General features: G+C 50.9%; 3 protein-coding genes across 3 annotated transcripts; 2 read left to right on the plus strand and 1 right to left on the minus strand.

Annotated features, from left to right (window-relative positions):
- Window positions 1-1,599: 1,599 nt before the first annotated feature.
- VFPPC_14419 (glycosyltransferase family 2) lies at window positions 1,600-3,368 on the plus strand (the record flags this gene model as incomplete). The annotated part of the gene is made up of 4 exons (XM_018292188.1): window positions 1,600-1,718; window positions 1,782-2,636; window positions 2,724-3,018; window positions 3,084-3,368. The coding sequence occupies 4 exons, from the start codon at window positions 1,600-1,602 to the stop codon at window positions 3,366-3,368; spliced, it is 1,554 nt and encodes a 517-aa protein (XP_018144099.1).
- Window positions 3,369-11,206: 7,838 nt separating this feature from the next.
- VFPPC_08484 (GPI-anchored wall transfer protein 1) lies at window positions 11,207-12,738 on the plus strand (the record flags this gene model as incomplete). The annotated part of the gene is made up of 2 exons (XM_018287186.1): window positions 11,207-11,305; window positions 11,371-12,738. The coding sequence occupies 2 exons, from the start codon at window positions 11,207-11,209 to the stop codon at window positions 12,736-12,738; spliced, it is 1,467 nt and encodes a 488-aa protein (XP_018144103.1).
- Window positions 12,739-13,229: 491 nt separating this feature from the next.
- On the minus strand, window positions 13,230-16,338 carry VFPPC_08485 (zinc finger protein dhhc domain-containing protein; the record flags this gene model as incomplete). Its single annotated transcript, XM_018287187.1, has 2 exons — window positions 13,230-13,702; window positions 13,761-16,338. The coding sequence occupies 2 exons, from the start codon at window positions 16,336-16,338 to the stop codon at window positions 13,230-13,232; spliced, it is 3,051 nt and encodes a 1,016-aa protein (XP_018144104.1).
- Between the last annotated feature and the right edge of the window lie 1,212 nt (window positions 16,339-17,550).

Raw genomic sequence — 17,550 nt, forward strand, 5'->3', positions numbered from 1 at the left:
GAAAGTGGAAAACAGCCATGATTGCAACGGCCCAGTCATACATGAAAAGGACAAAGACGGCGTTTATATTTATTTTATTTGCTGAATTTAGCGCCTTGGGTGCTGAACATGAGCAAAGGGCAAAGCCTTATTCGCGGGCTCACATGTCGGCGGTCCGCCTGGCATCAGACGGGCAATGATAAATTGATCAAACGAAATCGGAACGCCAGGGGCCCCGATACTTCACCAGTACAAAATCAAAATCGATTGGTTGTCAAAGGCACATCCGTTTATTGGCGGGTTCCCTGTCGGTTGATTGAATACTTGAGATGTGTCAATTTCGGGGTATTGGATCATGTTCACGGCATTGCCAAGGGCATTACTCGGGCAGAGCGCAATCTCAACCCACTCATGTTGCGCGGTATGTTACAATGGGATGAGCCACTACCTGCGATGATGGTCATGGAACTGCATCTTCTTGGTACATCCACTGTCCATGGGTCGCATGCTTCTCAATCCCGCACTCTATGGTTCGCTCAAAGACGCACTCCCTCGATGATGAAGGACGAGGAGAAATGATACACGCCCCCTCCCTCTAGCCGCCAGACCCCCATCCTGCTCCACCAAACGTGCGCTCCCTGGCCCTTCCACATCCTGGTCGTTGGCTTGCCCCATTGTCCAGACATCCAGATCAAGTCTGGGTGGACTAAAAGTCCTCCTCATGCGCCGCGCTACTCGTTGATGGAGCTCGCTTTGTGCTACTGCGCATTCATACCCAGCAGGACATGGAGTACTGACAATGTACCTTCATTCTCTTGCTCGTACATCAACATTCGTGCACATGCGTTCGAGTTTCTGGACCCTCTCTTCTTCTCCATGTTCATGCATGACATGGTGGAAATCGATGCACCCTCGCGGCAACATCCCGGTAGTCATATCTGTTTCCTCGTCTTTGTATATATCTGGGACCATGTCCCCACGCGCCTTGCAAAAGTCACACATTCCACCAGAGCTGGATTTCTGTCCAGTCTTTTCAATAAACGTATAAGACACACCTCAGGACGGGCTTACTGATTCTTTCGTTTTGTTCTGTATCTTTGATATCTCTTAATCGGCTCTCTCCCTTTGGTCATACGCTTGGATTTGGGGGTTCTTGCACACATTTGACTGCACTCGAGGTCTGCTCATGTTGTGGGAGGTCCGGTTCTGTTGCATTATTCGCACCAGTTCTTTGCGAACAAAGCCGCTCGTTTTCCTACGATTCATATAAAATTAATCGAGTGAGCAAGACAAGCTGGGCTGTGAAGCTCGCTTGCTAATATCGCTTGAAAAATCGGCTTGCCCAACACATCTGGTGGCTGTTTGGTTGCTATTCACCTGCTCCTTCCACGCCGTGAAAACTCGCTTGAGCTCGCTTGTGTGCAGTGATTGAGAGCAAAACAAAAAGACCTATATATTTTGTTACACTTCGCACACAATTTTGTATTTTTGGCCTTTCATCCAAGCCGGATGTTGAGAAATTGAGACGGCAAAGGCCACGCCTCCACCTTTACACACTTCCTCTCACCTAACCCTCACACATCCTTTCCATTCGCCTCAAGGTAGTTTGCCTGATTGACAATGGAAAGACTTGTTTTGGAGTTGTCGAAGCATGTATCCGATGCACTTGCTCACTTCCAATTGTCCATTGGCTTCTGGTATTCGACCACGTTTTGGGCCTGGGTATTTTGGTGCTTCTGGTAAGTCTCATCCCGTCATTTCACATCACATACCGTTAGTAACCACGTCTAACTTTTTGATAGGATCCATCGTTACTTTAGACTTCTTGTTCACTGTGTGAGCCATTGGACGTACAAGTCGAAACCTATTCCAGCCAAACCAACATTTACGCACCAAGATGTGACGGTGGTGATCCCTACGATTCACAATGCATTCGAGGAACTTCGACCCTCTCTCCAAAGCATTCTCGCCTGCCAGCCAGCCGAGCTAATTCTTGTCACGACTCATGGAAAGAATGCGGCATTGAATCGTCTGGCCGAGTCTTTGGGCCATCCCAATGTCACGGTACTCCACACTCCGATCGCGAATAAACGGCTGCAAGTCTGCGAGGCGCTTCCGAAAGTCAAGACACCGATTACCATTATGGCTGATGACGATGTGACCTGGCCTTCTACCATGCTTCCTTGGATTCTTGCTCCGTTCGAGGACCCCCAAATTGGTGGCGTGGGAACTTGCCAGCGAGTAAGGCGTGAATGGACTGGTCCTTGGACAACCCGTATTTGGAACTGGCTTGGTGCTGCCTATATTGAGCGCCGCAACTTCGAGATTTCTGCCACGCATCGCATTGATGGAGGCACCTCGTGCATGTCTGGCCGTACCGGTGCATATCGTTCAGAAATCTTGTCGAGTCATGACTTCCTTCACGGATTTAAGAATGAAAAATGGAGGAAGTGGATTCTCAACGCCGACGACGACAACTTTGTTACCCGTTGGCTCGTGAGCCATCAATGGAAAACTTGGGTTCAGTATGACCCCGAATGTGAGCTGGAGACTACTCTTGAAAACGGGCACAAGTTTCTGTACCAGTGCACTCGCTGGGCCCGAAGTAACTGGAGAAGCAACTGGACTAGCCTTGTCACGGAGAGATACGTGTGGAGGTAAGTACAAAAAAGAGTGCCCCAACCTCTTTCATCTTACTATGGGAGTACAACGGATGTCTAATCTTTTTTTGCCAACTTATATAGACAGCAATTGTGGTGCACGTATGCCCTCCACATTGCTACCTTCACTTCGCTCGCATTCGCTGTGGACCCGCTTCTTCTTGCTTCCTGCTGGTGGGCCACGGCCGACTGGGAAACATCTCACCGAAAATACGCATTCTGGGCACAGTTCGTTTTTATGTTTGGATTTACAAAGGTAGTCAAGTTGGTTGGCCTGTTTAAGCGAAATCCTAGCGATATTGTTTTTCTTCCGGTCTCGATTATTTTTGGATACCTACACGGCTTGATCAAGCTCTACGCCTTATTTACTCTTAATATGGTATGCCGTCCATGAAACATGCATCTTGCAGTGATCCAAAACCTCTGCTAACTGATACTTGACAGACATCTTGGGGCAGCAGAGCTGACGGTGACACCGATGACGAGCGGCGACTGGAACCAGTGCCTCAGCCTGCGGTTGTGTTGAAGGTTCCTCCTGGACATGGCTCTCTTATCCGTTACAACGTTCGCCAGAAGGGACGGCAGACGCCTCTCGGAATTCGGGAAGAAAAATCCTGGGAAAAACTTGGCTATGCCGCTTACGACTCCAGCACGTCTTACATACCAATTCGTGTACCAATGGCGCTGTTTTCCGATGCCCAAGAGTCCACCGGAGGCACACAGCTCTGAAGCGTTGGAGATTTCAGCCGCAACCTACTCAGGGGAGGATTTAGACGTGCTCGTGAATTTCTTTTCCACTTCTCGGCAAGGCCATAGGGCAAATGGCTGTGTATTTTTTTCTGTTGCGTGTACAAAGTCTGCACTTGGTTGCCACATTGAGAGCATAGGGGACTACAGAACTCTGCCTCTTGCAACCTAACTGGCGTTTTTCCTTCCTATCTCTTCTCTTTCCCATTTTTGCGATTCCTTTTGTCAAGGTGGGGGCGGACAATTTGTGCATTTGGAGCAATGTTCACTTGCATCTAGCTAGGAACACTCGGACTTCTGGTTTTGTTCATGCAGGTCTGCAAAGGGATGGTCAATTGTCTTTTGTTTTAGAGGGTTTTTGGCACAGAAAAGTTACTGGTTTTCTCATGGACGAGGCAAGTGTCATGACACCAAAAAGAACAGTCTGGGGTATCGGAAAGGACGGTGTTTTGCTATTTTCTTGGTTTGTGCTAAAGTGCTGGTCCTCTTTGGGGCATCACGGTTACACGACTTTTTGGAGTTCTAACTGAAGTGAGGTAGACTCAGATGATGTCGATGATGACTCCGAAATAGTTGGGCGGCAAGTCTCTGTTTTGCACTCTCGGTAGGTGCAGGAGGGTAATTGAATTTTCCTAGGAATCAAGGTTTTTCTCAAGACTCCAGTCATGGCTACCTGCACTGCACTGCACTGTACTGTACTCCAGACTTCATTGCATAGATACGATGGGATGGGAGCTGCAAATAAAACTGAGATATGAGAAGCCATGATGACTGGTGTCCGGGGGTGTACAGATCTCGATGCTGTGAGTGCGTGACACAACTTTGAAATGAACGCCGGTACCAAGGAGCGACCCCAGCAGCTCCTGCAACTGTTGCATACTCCCCAGGTGCAACCACAACACCCGAGTATCCGCGCATGTATGATGACTTCAGCCTGTGGGCCGGGAGGATGCTGAAAGACGGGGGGTAGGCTGCAAGTCAATTTGTCTTGTATCTGGCACAGGTTCTCGAATGCCTGGCCGGGAAGAACAAATTGCGTAATTGACAGCTGATTTTCTAACTGAACCAGCAAACATTGCTGCACTATGTGTTGAATCGTTACTGTCATTGGAAGGTCCCCCGAATGGTGGGCATTTTCAAAGGAAGGTCATTGAAGTCCAACACAATTAGTCCTTCGTTGTTCTGCCCTGGCATTAATTGAGTCAACTTGTTGCATGACAAACTTAGACTTAGTCAAGAAATGTGTGTGTTATTAATCTTGCAAACTCCACATCAAGGCGCAAGCGCAGCCTTTCAAGCAGGATTGTTGAGTGCTTTCATCGGAAGGCGCTCCGTCAGGTACTGCACTGACGGGGGGTATGATTGTGTGAACTATTCCTTCCAAAGTTGCCGGTGCGCAGGTTGCGAAGCTCCTGTGTGCTCCAGATACTTGCAAGTATGTCGAATTTGCAATTGTTCGCCGGTATTGCTGGATCCATCAAATTTTGGTTGGGCAGTTAACATTCGAAAGAATCAATGATACCTACGTAGTCAGTGTCGTCCAAAGCGTGTCAGCACCAACAGTAGTCTCCCCTTCCTCCTCCAACTTCACTACCGCCACTCAGCATGTAGTTCTCAACGGGCATCGCTAGTTTCAAGGTCGCAGTAGTTCGTTCGGTACACACACATGCACTGGGTTCAAATGAATGCAAAGGCCAGTTGCATCAGACGCAACCATGGTGGCAGTCGTGGCGTTCGTGGGGCCTGTGGTGCTAGACTAATGCACGTATGTCGAGACACTCGCTTCCCATGGCTTCAAGGCTGCACCACATGTTTGTCTGACATTTCTGCAGGTCGACCTTTGAACCGATGCATGTTGCAGGTCAGACTCCTCCCTGGAACCTGGCCATTGAACCAAGACATCGGCAGCTCTAGAGAAGTGGCTTGTTTGTACAGTGCCAGTACCGTAAGTGCCTCTGAGAATCGGGTCAAGATTGGCCTGACACATGCTGCAACATTGTTAGGAAGCTGAGACACAGAATAAAAATTGCACATGCTGGAGTATGTTGGAACCAAACAGACCACATATGAATGTATGGTTTTGCTGGGATTCATTGTTCACGCCGAATCCAAGTATTTTGAGTCGTGCAAGACAATAGACCCAGGTTCAAGGTGGGAAGTGAGGAAGACAGCAGTGGGAGGAAGTCGTTGCAACGGCCAAATATCAGGCTTATTCAAAGACGAGACAAATGCAGAATGTGTTGGCCTTGGACCCAGTTGGCGAAGTCTCGTTGGGAGAATGAGTGAGGGGAGAAGAGATAGAAGTGGATTTGAGGCTTCGCACCAGTGCAAATGGCTGGGCTTTGTTGGTGAGATGGAGACGGACGGAGAATATTAGATGGACTAAACAAGATCAGACTAGACATGGACATGGACTTGGACTTGGACGTGGCCCATGGACGTTCATTCTGCAGCAGGAGACAAACCAGACCAGACATGGACCACTTCCATTCTCCGTTCGCTCTTGCCTGCACTTGCGCTTGAGACATGCACACGCCCCCTCCTTCTTTTTTGTCCAGTCCGGCCATGTATGGACGACCGACTCCAGACTCCAGACTACAGACTACAGACTGCACACTATGGAGACTGCATGGTCAAATGTCTCGACTCCAGTCTTCATGCCCTTGCCATTTTGCCCATGTCTCTCCCCCTCACCTCACCAAACCGAAAAGTTCCTTGTCTGCAAGACTAACTCTGTTCTTCTGCCGTTTTGCCTCTCAGCGCATTTTGTCGCCCAGCCTTCCCATCTTGAAGCAACATGACTGTCTATTGGACAAAGAACGGTTGCTGGAGTCAATTGGGAATGGTTCAAGCTCCAAAAGGGTAGCTCTATTCCTGGTCCGGATCACACCATTATTTATTCCAATTCCATCGAAACAAACTTCTCCCTCGGTGCTTTGCCAGACCGAGGCGGCCAAGAACAAGACCGGATCGTCTGCTTCGACCGTGACGGGCTGGCGGATAGCCACAGCGCGCACTAGTCACTGGACTTTTGCCAAAAGTAGCCCAGTCGTGTTTCCCCAAGACATTTGGACGACACTATTACATATTCCACCATGATACAAGACATGGCTTGGCGTCTTGACCCTCGGTTCTCCATGCCAGGGTCTTGAACACATCTCTTGTTATCAAAAAAGCTGCCAAAGTTGCTAACTCACACATTCGCACGCAATAGCCCTGTCAGAATTGCTTGCTCACAGCACTTTGGACCAGCAGAACCCTCGTCAATGATCAAATAACGGGTCATCCAAACCGACCTAGCTCGATGCCACCTGGGGCAAGCCTCCACTCTCTGTGTGTTTGCATACAAAACTGGGGACACATTCTGTATCCGCCAGGGTCAAAATGATGTGCGGGCGATTACCTTGTTGGTCTTTATCGGTCATCAACCCAAAAACAGCGACTGAGGTGGGCCAGACAACATAGCTCGCATGTTTGATAGGCAAAACCGTGTAAGTTGAAATAAACAGATCTTCGTCCGAACGACCCCCCTTTGATGGCTGGCAACATGGGATGCTTATTAAAAGTGGAATACGCTGATGGTCATTGATTTCATTGACACACACATCAGGCGCCAGTACTGAGCCAGAGAGCTTGGATTGAAGTGACATTCAGCAGAAGACTTGTACGTGCAGAGGTCCTACCAAAACAAGCAGACAAACACAGGACGGGAGTCGAAAGGAGACTCGTTAGGCATTCATACTTAAGGATAAGTATGCTTACAGGTCAATTGTAGGCGAATTGCACGTTTATGCAAACTGCCTTTCGATCCCGTTGCAAGGTTCTACCCCCGAGAGATTCTGCAGGCGCCAGCCATACCTTCGATGGGCGACCATCAAGAGATGATAACTGGTGCATCCCCGCAAGATTCCGTTGAGCCAAGATTGTCTGTGCAACACTACGTATCACATTTTGTTTTGGGGATTCTTGTTGTTGCGACAAATTCAAGCTTTCGCACTAGCGTCGAATCGGTCATTGAGGCTGGAGGCTCGGGACGAAGCGAGCAAAAGCAAGTTTCTGACCCTTGCTCGGCTCAAGTGTGGCAAAAGGAAAAAAAATTGTGGCGACAGAACATCCAACGGGAGTTCTAGGCCAGTATCTCGCCAAAGACAAAGACCCAACCAGACTCACAGCGGACCTTAAGATTTCTCACCTGATGTTCCTGGGAAAGGCTGATTGGAAGAGAATCTAGAGCGAGCAAAACTGCGCCAACGAAAAATGCCAGAGTCCTTTCGTATTATTTTGTGGTCTGCATGACAAGTATGCTCCGGGCTTCACCTTGTTCATTGGATTCTGACGTTCTCAAGGGAATGCCTCTGCGGACAAGGCCACTCCTCTCCTTTGACTGGAGCTGTGTCGTGATGTGGGGGACGGAGTATTTGAGTGCAAAGTTCCACAACACACCCATTTATATTGGATTATTTCAGCTGAAGCTTGACAGATGCATTTGCATCGAGCTAACGACGATTCCAACCAATTACAATTGGAGCACTTTATGGTGTTATCTTCCAAGCACATCTTGGGCGTCCATATGAAAGCAACTTAGTGTCGCTCTCATGGCAATCAGTATCAAGCATGGATATGACGGGACTGGTTTCGAGCGAGGGTGCGGCGGAGAACCCGACAAAGAAATATTTAGGCGCTGTCGCGCAGTTCAAATGCGGAACTTTTTGGCAGTTATTCAATTTCCCTTCATCTCTTCAGGGGCCGACACCATGGTGTCTGGTTGAATGCCATCATACCACAGCTACATCCGACCGCACCAACCGTCACAGCCGCAGTAGCCGCACCACCATTTTGACACGGTATTATTTCTTTCGATCAAACATGCAACCCATTGCCCAGCGTTCAAGGGAGCAAAGTCGACTGTGAGTGTTTCGGGGTATCAGCACGTGAATGTAGGTACCGGTGGTTGTCATCTCAGGATTTGACATAACGGGTTGCTGCTTCACCACTTGCGAATTTGCTCCGAGTCAAAGGGCATTTAAGTTGATGGTCCAGACACCATGTCAACATGTCCATTGGCAAGCAGAATGCAGACACCCAGTGCCAGGACAACGGAGTTCTAGAAGGAGCGTTTGATCCTGTTGTCACAGGGCTGCTAGATGGCGGTTCCTCGGGTTTTGTATCCGCGAAAACGACTCGTTTCCAAGACTTGCAGGGCATTTGAGCTACTTACAAGGTACAAGGCCGCGAGGGCGTTGTGGCGTCGCGCCCGCGCTGTTCGACCGTGCTCTGTTCTGGCAGCTCCCAGTTCTCCGTGAACGGACGCCTCAGATGCAAATGATTTATTCCGTCCGGGTGCAGATATGACCCCAGACTAGTGCTTACGAGACTGGCATTCTGTCAGAAACGACAAAAAGTTTTGATGGTGTTGTCCTAGGCCTAACCAGAACGGGCTGCGGTTGCTGCATTTGACGGGTCTTGTCTGTGATCCCAGTCCCTCAGCAAGTCTTCTTGACAGACGCTGTAGGTGGGGGTGTATTAGTCACATGTGAGTACAGTCATTATTCTTATCATGACAGCAAGACATGTTGTTGGCTGCATGTGGTGATTGATGATGGACACTTCCAAGTGAACGACTCGCAGAGGCGTCAAGACTCCAGACAGTACACGCAAAGCCACATATGCCATGTCTGCTTGTCGCAAAAATGCCTAGCGGGAACCATGAGGCCATGGCAGGCGAAAGGAAGCAATAGACCGATATGAATTGATGGGTGACTACGCTAGCCTGGCAGTGATATCTGGTGTGAGGAAGGCGAGTCAATCTCGCCAACTCCAGTCTACGTCTATGTCTACGCCTGCAATATGGCTCTACACTGCCCACAGCACGAACGTACGAGATTGCGAGCGTTCCTGGTGCAGCGTAGCAATGAGGCGAACCGTTGGATGCACAATGTCCTTCTTGCTCGCGCCAAAGAATTCGTCCAATGGCAGAAAATGGTGTGCTTCACATGCAGCATCACGGCGTACAGCGGGCTGAAAGGGTCTGTCCGCCCAGCATACCATGGATGAGCTATTCACTTGCCCCCCTCTTTCTCAATCAAGCTGGCGAGCTTTGTTGGTGTGAAGATATGCAAAAGACTCTGAAAGAAATCACAGCTTTCTTACGAGAAGGATTGATTGGTCTGTACTGCCGTGGAAAATACTCCGATGGTGTGCATATTTGACACGTTCTTGGGCGTTTGTCCGAGACTTTGATGATACTTGCTTGAGCTCGATTTGCCGATGGTGGCATGGACAATCCCATAATTTTGGCATGCAGCAATGTATATTAACTCGTATTATGCAGGTGATGGCGCGGCTTGGCGTCAGATAAAGAGAGGGTGACATGACTGTCTGATTGAGTACTTGTGCTCTGTGCTCTGGGGCCGACGAGATTTCATTCGGCACGGATCCAGATTCTAGTCATTCTGGATTCTGGGGGGACGGCTGTATCAAATTGAAGCTGACAGGGAACAAGGAATAAGGAACATGTGGCTTGGCGTACATGTTACGGGCTGGAAAGTGAGGTTTGTATGTGACAGGACATATACTTGATGGACATGGCGCAACACCTTGATGATGATCAGCGGGGGCCAGGCACCGGAACACACTTACTTGACTTGACAGGAAGCAAGCAAGGAAGCTGAATTGCCGAACATCGTGTTTGTTGGAACGTACCGAGATAACCGATTGGACGTGCACCGCGGATGTGTGTACCGCAGGCGTGCGTGAAACCGGACTCGCTCGTTGAAGGGAAGTTTCACAGGATGCAAGTGTCTGTCTGGTCACACCATCGGGGAATTTCTTGAGCTTCTTGAGCGAACCAGCTGAGGGACCAGGCATTTCACATGCAGATCGGAGCCCGTGATGTGGGATGCAGCTTGAAGTGAAGCCGGTGTAGGTAACCGGTATATAAAAGGGGTGTGAATATGAGAAGGACATGGCAGCACTTTGATGGTGATGGGCTTGGGCTGTAACATTGGATACTTGATTGGAAAAAGTGATTTTTGAGTATCTTGTGATTCTTTGTATATGTGAAGATGATATGAAGCGGCATGAGTCGGCCAAAGGGTCAATGGGTTGAGAATTTGAGTTTGGGGGCTTCACGGGGGGCACGTGGGAAGGGCACGTGGAAAGGGACTACTGGATATTAAGATTGAGATGGAGATAGAAATAGAGATAGAGAATGAGAATAGGGATGGAAAATACGGGTGTCAGATGTATCTACATACTTGGACATTGGTGAAGTTGTACTCCGTAGTGGACCAATGGCGCTCGGCAAAGGTGAAGGATGATTCTCAGATGTTTGGCCGTCCAAGGTGTAAGTGGTGAAGCCCGTTCATTCTGCAAATTTGAAGATAGCAACCTAGCCTACAAAGGATCGTGGGCTCTAAAAACCCTCTAACACAAATTACCACAGATCCTGAGTATTAGTACAAGTACGTTTGTATGCTTATAGGCATTGCTGCTTGTCTTGCCATATCCAAGCAAAAACTGCCAACAGTACCAAGTCAAGTATCACACCAGTATCGACAAGTACCAATGTACATCGCCCCAGCCACACACGGCACCTCCCGCGCCACACTGCCCACCACGGCTATTGGCCAGTCTGTCAACTACCGCCTCAAAATGACAGCATAACCAACTTTACGGACTACTAGTACAGCTCTTCGAAATCTCCAGTCCGCAAACCATTTCAGCGCCATCCAACACCACGAGGCTACCACACGGCAAACCATCACCAACACCCTCTCCCGTCGCTCGTTAACCATGTGTGTTTACACCGCACCGCCATAATGTCTAATCAGAGCTACAAACAGCAAAAAGAGGACTTTGTGTCCAACCTCTCTGGCGGCACAGTATCCGAAATAGCCGCGGTCACGGCCGTCGCACCAGTTCGTTCCAACCCAGATATCCGTACCACGTAAACGATTTTCTAAACATGTCTAAACTGTCACAGGTTGCTATCCTCCTCTGGTCTGCTCTCCAAGCTCGACAGTCCTTCTTCAGACCGTGCACGCCGCTCTCCTACACCGTCGACTTCCTCCTCAATGTAGGGGCGTTTCTCCTCGCGACCACCTTATACGCCGGTACGCCTGTCTTGCTGCTCCTGTTTCTCCTGGCGCCCGTGGCAGCAGTGTACATGTTGCCTGCGCAGACTGCTCCCCGCAAGAAGCCTGCCGTCCCGAGGGAGGCGGCCGCGCAGCTTGATGTTCTGCCAGTGAAGCCGTTCCTCACGTCGTACCGCGGCGCCATGATGGTTATGACGTGTGTGGGCATATTGGCCGTTGATTTCCGCCTGTTCCCCAGACGCTTCGCCAAGGTGGAAACCTGGGGAACAAGCCTGATGGACATGGGCGTCGGGTCATTCGTCTTCACGGCCGGCGTCGTCGCCGCCAGGCCAGTCTTGAAGGAGCGAGCCTCTGGGAGGAGCATGTCGCTGGTGAAGCGCCTCGTGTACTCTGCGCGGCACTCCCTCCCGCTCCTGGTCCTGGGTGTCATTCGGCTCCTCAGCGTGAAGGGGCTTGATTACGCCGAGCACGTCACCGAGTATGGCGTCCACTGGAACTTTTTCTTCACGCTTGGCTTCCTCCCACCCTTTGTAGCCACCTTCCAAGCCGTCCTGCGGTATGTCCCGTCGTATGCGGCGCTGGCCCTCCTCGTGGGCGGCACGTACCAGGTGCTTCTAGAAAACACCGCTCTCAAGGCGTACATTCTGACTGCGCCGCGGACTGACCTCCTGTCCATGAATCGCGAGGGAATATTCAGCTTCTTTGGGTATCTGGCCATTTTCCTCGCCGGCCAGGACCTGGGCATGTTCATCATCCCCCGTGCCATCAACCCGCGCAGCAACGCTAGCCCCGGAACCCAACGCAACACTCTCCTCATGACCATGGCCGTCTGGGCCGCCATCTGGTCCGCCTTGTATTACCTATGTACCAGCTACTCCTTCGGCTTGGGCCTCACCGTGTCCCGTCGAATCGCTAACCTCCCCTATGTGTTATGGGTAGCCGCCTTCAACACCATACAAATTTTCGCGTGCTGCCTCGTCGACACGATCTTCTTCCCTGCCTCGTATAATGCTACTGATGGCAGGGCGGAGAGGGAGGCGAATGATTTTGCGACGAGCAGGGTATTGAGGGCGTTTAATCGGAATGGTCTGGCCGTGTTTTTGGTGGCGAATCTGTTGACGGGGCTGGTGAATATGACGGTGAAGACGTTGGATGTTGGTCCTGTTGTTACTATGGGCGTGCTGTTGGGGTATATGGCTGTTGTGACGGCGTTTGCTGTCGTCTTGGATCTGTATAATGTTTCTATAAAGCTGTGATATGGTCCAGTACATAATGATATTATTATTTGCATGGCGATTCGTATTGTGCCAAGTAAACGTGAGTTGGTACAACTGTGATGTCAATTGAAGTATATGCTCATTGACAGGATTATTTGAGTAATTTGCAGGTGACCTCATACGGTTGTCTACTCTCGGTTCTCAAATAGATCAGTGGAAGACTATTGTTAATAAGATATAGGTACCTACATAGTCATGAGTTTCAATTCTGAAGCACTTTATTCAAGCACCCATAATCCACCCAGAGCAACATATAAAATACACTCATTTGCGACACAATTGGCGAAAGGCAATAGTAACACTTTCACAATTTCAACTACATAACGACCATATCATGCAGACTCTAGAGATACAGGAAATGCAAACCCAGATTAACCCTTGATAAAATGCTGCGCTAATATCTTCCATACCCAAAGCCGATTCGTAATAGATACATGGGAATCATATAGCGCCTAAATTTTCCATTTTTCCTAATCCTTTGCCTCGAGCTCCCGCTCTCGATCCCTAAATGACCGATGATTGTTGTGATGATGGTGGTGGTGATGGTCTTCTCGTGGACGGCTTTCATACTCGACTGGCTCCTCTCTCCTGTAATGCCGCCGCCTATCACCGTCTCGTTCATACTCCCGATCTCGCTCACGGTCACGATCGCGGTCCCGCGGGCGGTCTCTCTCGCGCTCGCGTTCACGATCACGGTCTCTGTCTCGTTCCTTGTCTCTTTCACGTTCTCGGTCACGGTCGCGATCACGGTCTCTCTCCCTGTCACGATCTCGATCTCGGTTCCTCTCACGCTGTTGGTCCTCGCTCTCTTCTTCGTCACTTCCCCGGCGTCGACGATGGCGATGACGGTCTTCCTTGTCGCCTTCCTCACGCTCGGCCTCACGCTCTTTTCCCCGCTCAGCATCCCCTTCATTTTCTCCTTCGTGTTTGTTGCGTCGCCGTTCTATAAATAATTAGTCGGCAAAGGCATATTACGGAGAACAGTGTGTATTCATTCCTACCTCTTAGAACCTGTGTCGCTGCAGCATAAGCCTGGATTTCTTCCTTGCTCAAAACTCGCAGCACAATGACAAAGTCATCACGAACTTCAAATCTCTCCTTGCCAATGGTCAATGCCTCGGGGTTGACAATCTTACGATTGATCTTCGTCCATCTCGCTCCTGGGGGAGCCTCCTTCAGCTTTTTATCCTCTTTATGCGGAGCCACACCCTCGCGGACTGGATTAGCTTCTTCTGGAAAGCTAACTTTCGGTTGCTTCAATATCCCCTTCAGTGGTTTCCCGTCCGACTTATCTTTCGGGGGCGAGACAAGACGCACCTGCCTCGCGTCAGAAGCAGGTGCAACAATCTCTCGACCACGAGACTCGTCCTGAGGCTTTTCCCGAGAGGAGTCACGAGATGAGCCTTCAGGCAGGCGCTCCTTTGATGGAGATGGCGAGCGAGCCCGTGATTTCTCCTTTGGGGTGGGCCGCTCGGATTCCTTTTCTTGGCGTCTGTCTGATATTTCCATGGAGGCTAGCTGTTCCTTCAGTTGTTTCAAATCAGATGCGTCATTGGGGTTAAATCCATGAGAGGCACGGCCCCGCTTGTATGACTTCTTCGTATCATCGGAATCTGACCCTGTGAGTCTACCCGGCTCCCCGTTTGCACGAGAGACCGGCTCCGGTCGTCGCCGCTCAAAACTACCATCTTCGTGCATTTCGTCCCTTGCAGGCTGTTTTTCGCGGGGCCGCTCCCTAGCAGGTTCCCGGTCGAGGTCTGCTCCCGGTTCTCGTGGTTCTTTTACAGGGGCAGCTTCCCTGTCTCGCAAAGGCTCCTTTTCGCGGATTTGTTCCGGCTCTCGGAAAGGTTCCTTGTCCAGGAAGACTTCCCTTTCTGGCGGTGGAATTCTCTCACGAATAGGATCCTGCTCTCTCAGGGGTTCTTTTTCACGTAATGGCTCCCGCTCTCTGGCTGGCTCCTTCTCTCGCACTGGCTGGCTAATTCTCTCGAAAGATTGACGGGGATCCTGACCCAGAATGTCTTCCCTGCGTGTTGAGCGATCCTCTGGCGGGCTGCGGCGCCTCCTTGGACCAGGAGACACTTGGTCTTTCTTGTCCCCCGACCTGCTTGAAGCTGCGAGTCCGGCAGCGGTAGCAACGGCGCCTACGCCACTGGCAAGCGTCTCGCGAGTGCGCGAACGGTCCTGGTCTTGACTCTCTTCGTCACTTTCTCGCTTTGCCTGTCTTCGATCCCGTCGGTCGTCTATGGGGTCGTGGCGATTCCAGCGGTCGCTTTCTCTGTCTCTCTCTGCTCCATACCGCACATCCTCGTCGGATCTCTTTCTAGGATCATCTGAGCGTGCTTCCCGAAGACGTTCTTTGACTTCTTCAGGAGGATTGAGGAGGTCGGTGCGAATTCCGAAGCCCCGTGCTGCAACACTATCATCATGGAACCGGGGGTGGTCCGAACGGCGTTCCAGGTCCTGGTCTCGCTCCCTGTCGCGCAGATCACGCATTGCACGCTCGTCCTCCCGACTTCGATAAAACTCATCATGATGCGACGACCGAAGTCCTCCATCCTGATGAAGTGACAGCGGCCGTGGCCGCCTGCTGCTGCCAGAGCCTCCTGGTACCTCGAGCTGAGCGGTTGCAGTTGTAGGTGACGGGGGAACCGGTGCCGCCGGAGGCACATCTCGGGAATCGTACCCCCGATTGATCTTATCAAAGCCACGGGTTGAAGGCGGTGGTCCGCCCCTACCCTCGTGTTGCCTGCTAGATGCATTGTGAGTACGATTAAGGTCATGGCTTGTGTTTACATTGAGGTTCCTCCGGTCTAAATCATAATCGACGTTTGGGCGGTAGTATCCGGTGTCGACACTATCATGGCGCTCATGCTTTCTCGAGCGGCTGGGCTTAGACTGATCCAGGTCGTACCTGACGAGTTCACCGGCATTGGTATACTGATAGCCTTCATCTCCATAATCAATGGCGGCGGTACTGTGTCTTGGGTCACTCGGATAGACAACAGAAGGTCGAGAATTGCGATAAGCCTCGAGGTCTCGCGAAGTCAGATGGCTGTCGGCGCGGTCTCTGTATCTGCCATAGTCATCACCAGAGGACGCATAATATGGTCGTGCCGCGCTTCGAGACCGAATTGAAGACGCGGGCTGTGAGTAGACTTGCCCATCAGACGCACGATACTCATCCCTTACTGGACTACCAGATCGTGGATGGGCTGAATGAGACGAAGAACCGTAAGGGCGATCTAGATGTGTTGTAGTAATAATAACTGGCGGCCTTGAAGTCGAGTCCAAGGTTGACCGGCGCGTTCTGCTGCCGTCTCTGGTCTTGGAGCTTGCTCTTGGGTCCTGAGTGACAGCATATGTCCTTGTGGTTGTTGGAACTCCCGACGCAGTCGTAGACGTAGAGTAGCCTCTCGGAGTGGTATAGTGTCTTTGGCCGGCAGACGGCATGACGTGCATGTCTCCAGCGTACATTGAGCTGTATCCTACACTAGTTGGCATAGATGCTCTGGCTGGGTTGAAAGTCGGAGAGCGACCCGAGGGCGTCGGCACGTAACCTGGGTACCGCTCCGACATGCTGACGAGCTACACGAGAGCCTCAGAAGAGCTATGAGTCAATTGATCTATGACGCTCAACACAGCAATCGGCTCGCTCGTGGGAAATTATCCTTTTTCCCGAGTTTCGCCAGGAATAAAAAGAAAAGATCAAGTTTGTGATGGGTGATTGTTCAAGCTGATTATTGCGGTGAGGGGTTGTGTGGAAGTTGTCCCGAGCGCCTCTATCTCCCCCGCCGCTTGATAGCCAGTCAACTTTCGAATAAGAGCAACAACAAAGGTGCGACGGGGCAGGCGAAAAAGTTGAGGAGAGCGGCGTCGCTTGGAAGGCTGTGTGGAAGGAAACTTGGCGGATTGAGGCTCGGCAAATGTTCGTCAATGAATCTGTGGCGTAACAGATTTGAGAGTTGGAGTAAAGACCTGTAAGCAGACCTTGGCTGATGAACAGGTTGTGGGAGAGCGAGAGCGAGTTCGGTGTACCGCAGGGCTGGCAGCTTGGCGGAAATGTGTCTGGTTTCCAGAATATGTATCTCCCAATCTCCGGGTGAGCAGTAGTTGGAAGGATGAAGTGGGAGACTCCTTGTGTTGCCCAAGTCCGAAACAAAGGGAAAAGTGAAGAGCAAAAAGACAAGATCTTCCACAGCTCAGTAATGCGGGCCGCTAAGCTTATGGATGTGTCAGAAGACCAGAGACAGACAAGACTGGCGCTTTGAATGTCGAAGACTGGGGAATGACGATTGTCGCCAGGGTCACCACCGGTCCAGCCTGGGCTCGAGGTGGCGTTTGGTGTAGGTGGGAACCGGTAGTGAACAATGACGACCGACGTCACTCTGTGCCAACGGCCAATAGGCTCCCCCAAGAAAATGGCTGAGATTCCCTGGACGGCTGGAACTTTGCGGCGGACTGACTCTTGGGTTCGAGGTTCGAGCCCCTCTGATCCCGTCGGGCCGTGTTGAATTGGCGTAACTGTGGAATGCTGAAGGCTGTCGGAGATCCATTCAACTCGGTCCGCTCCCTCGTCTGGAGTGCCAGTGACGAGATGATCTTCGGGCTGCAAGATTTGGGTTTGGGTTAGCTAGGACTCTGGCGACCTGGACGAGCCAAGCCCAGACCAATGGATTGGGTCTCACGCACCGTTGAAGATCGCAACTTAACTTTGGCAGGAAACGTGCATCGTGCGACGTAGCAATGTCTTGTCTCTCGCTGGAGGGCTACCACCTCAGTTGATGTGTG

Source organism: Pochonia chlamydosporia, chromosome 4 (assembly GCF_001653235.2).
Source record: "Pochonia chlamydosporia 170 chromosome 4, whole genome shotgun sequence".
In the NCBI taxonomy this organism is placed as follows: domain Eukaryota; kingdom Fungi; phylum Ascomycota; class Sordariomycetes; order Hypocreales; family Clavicipitaceae; genus Pochonia; species Pochonia chlamydosporia.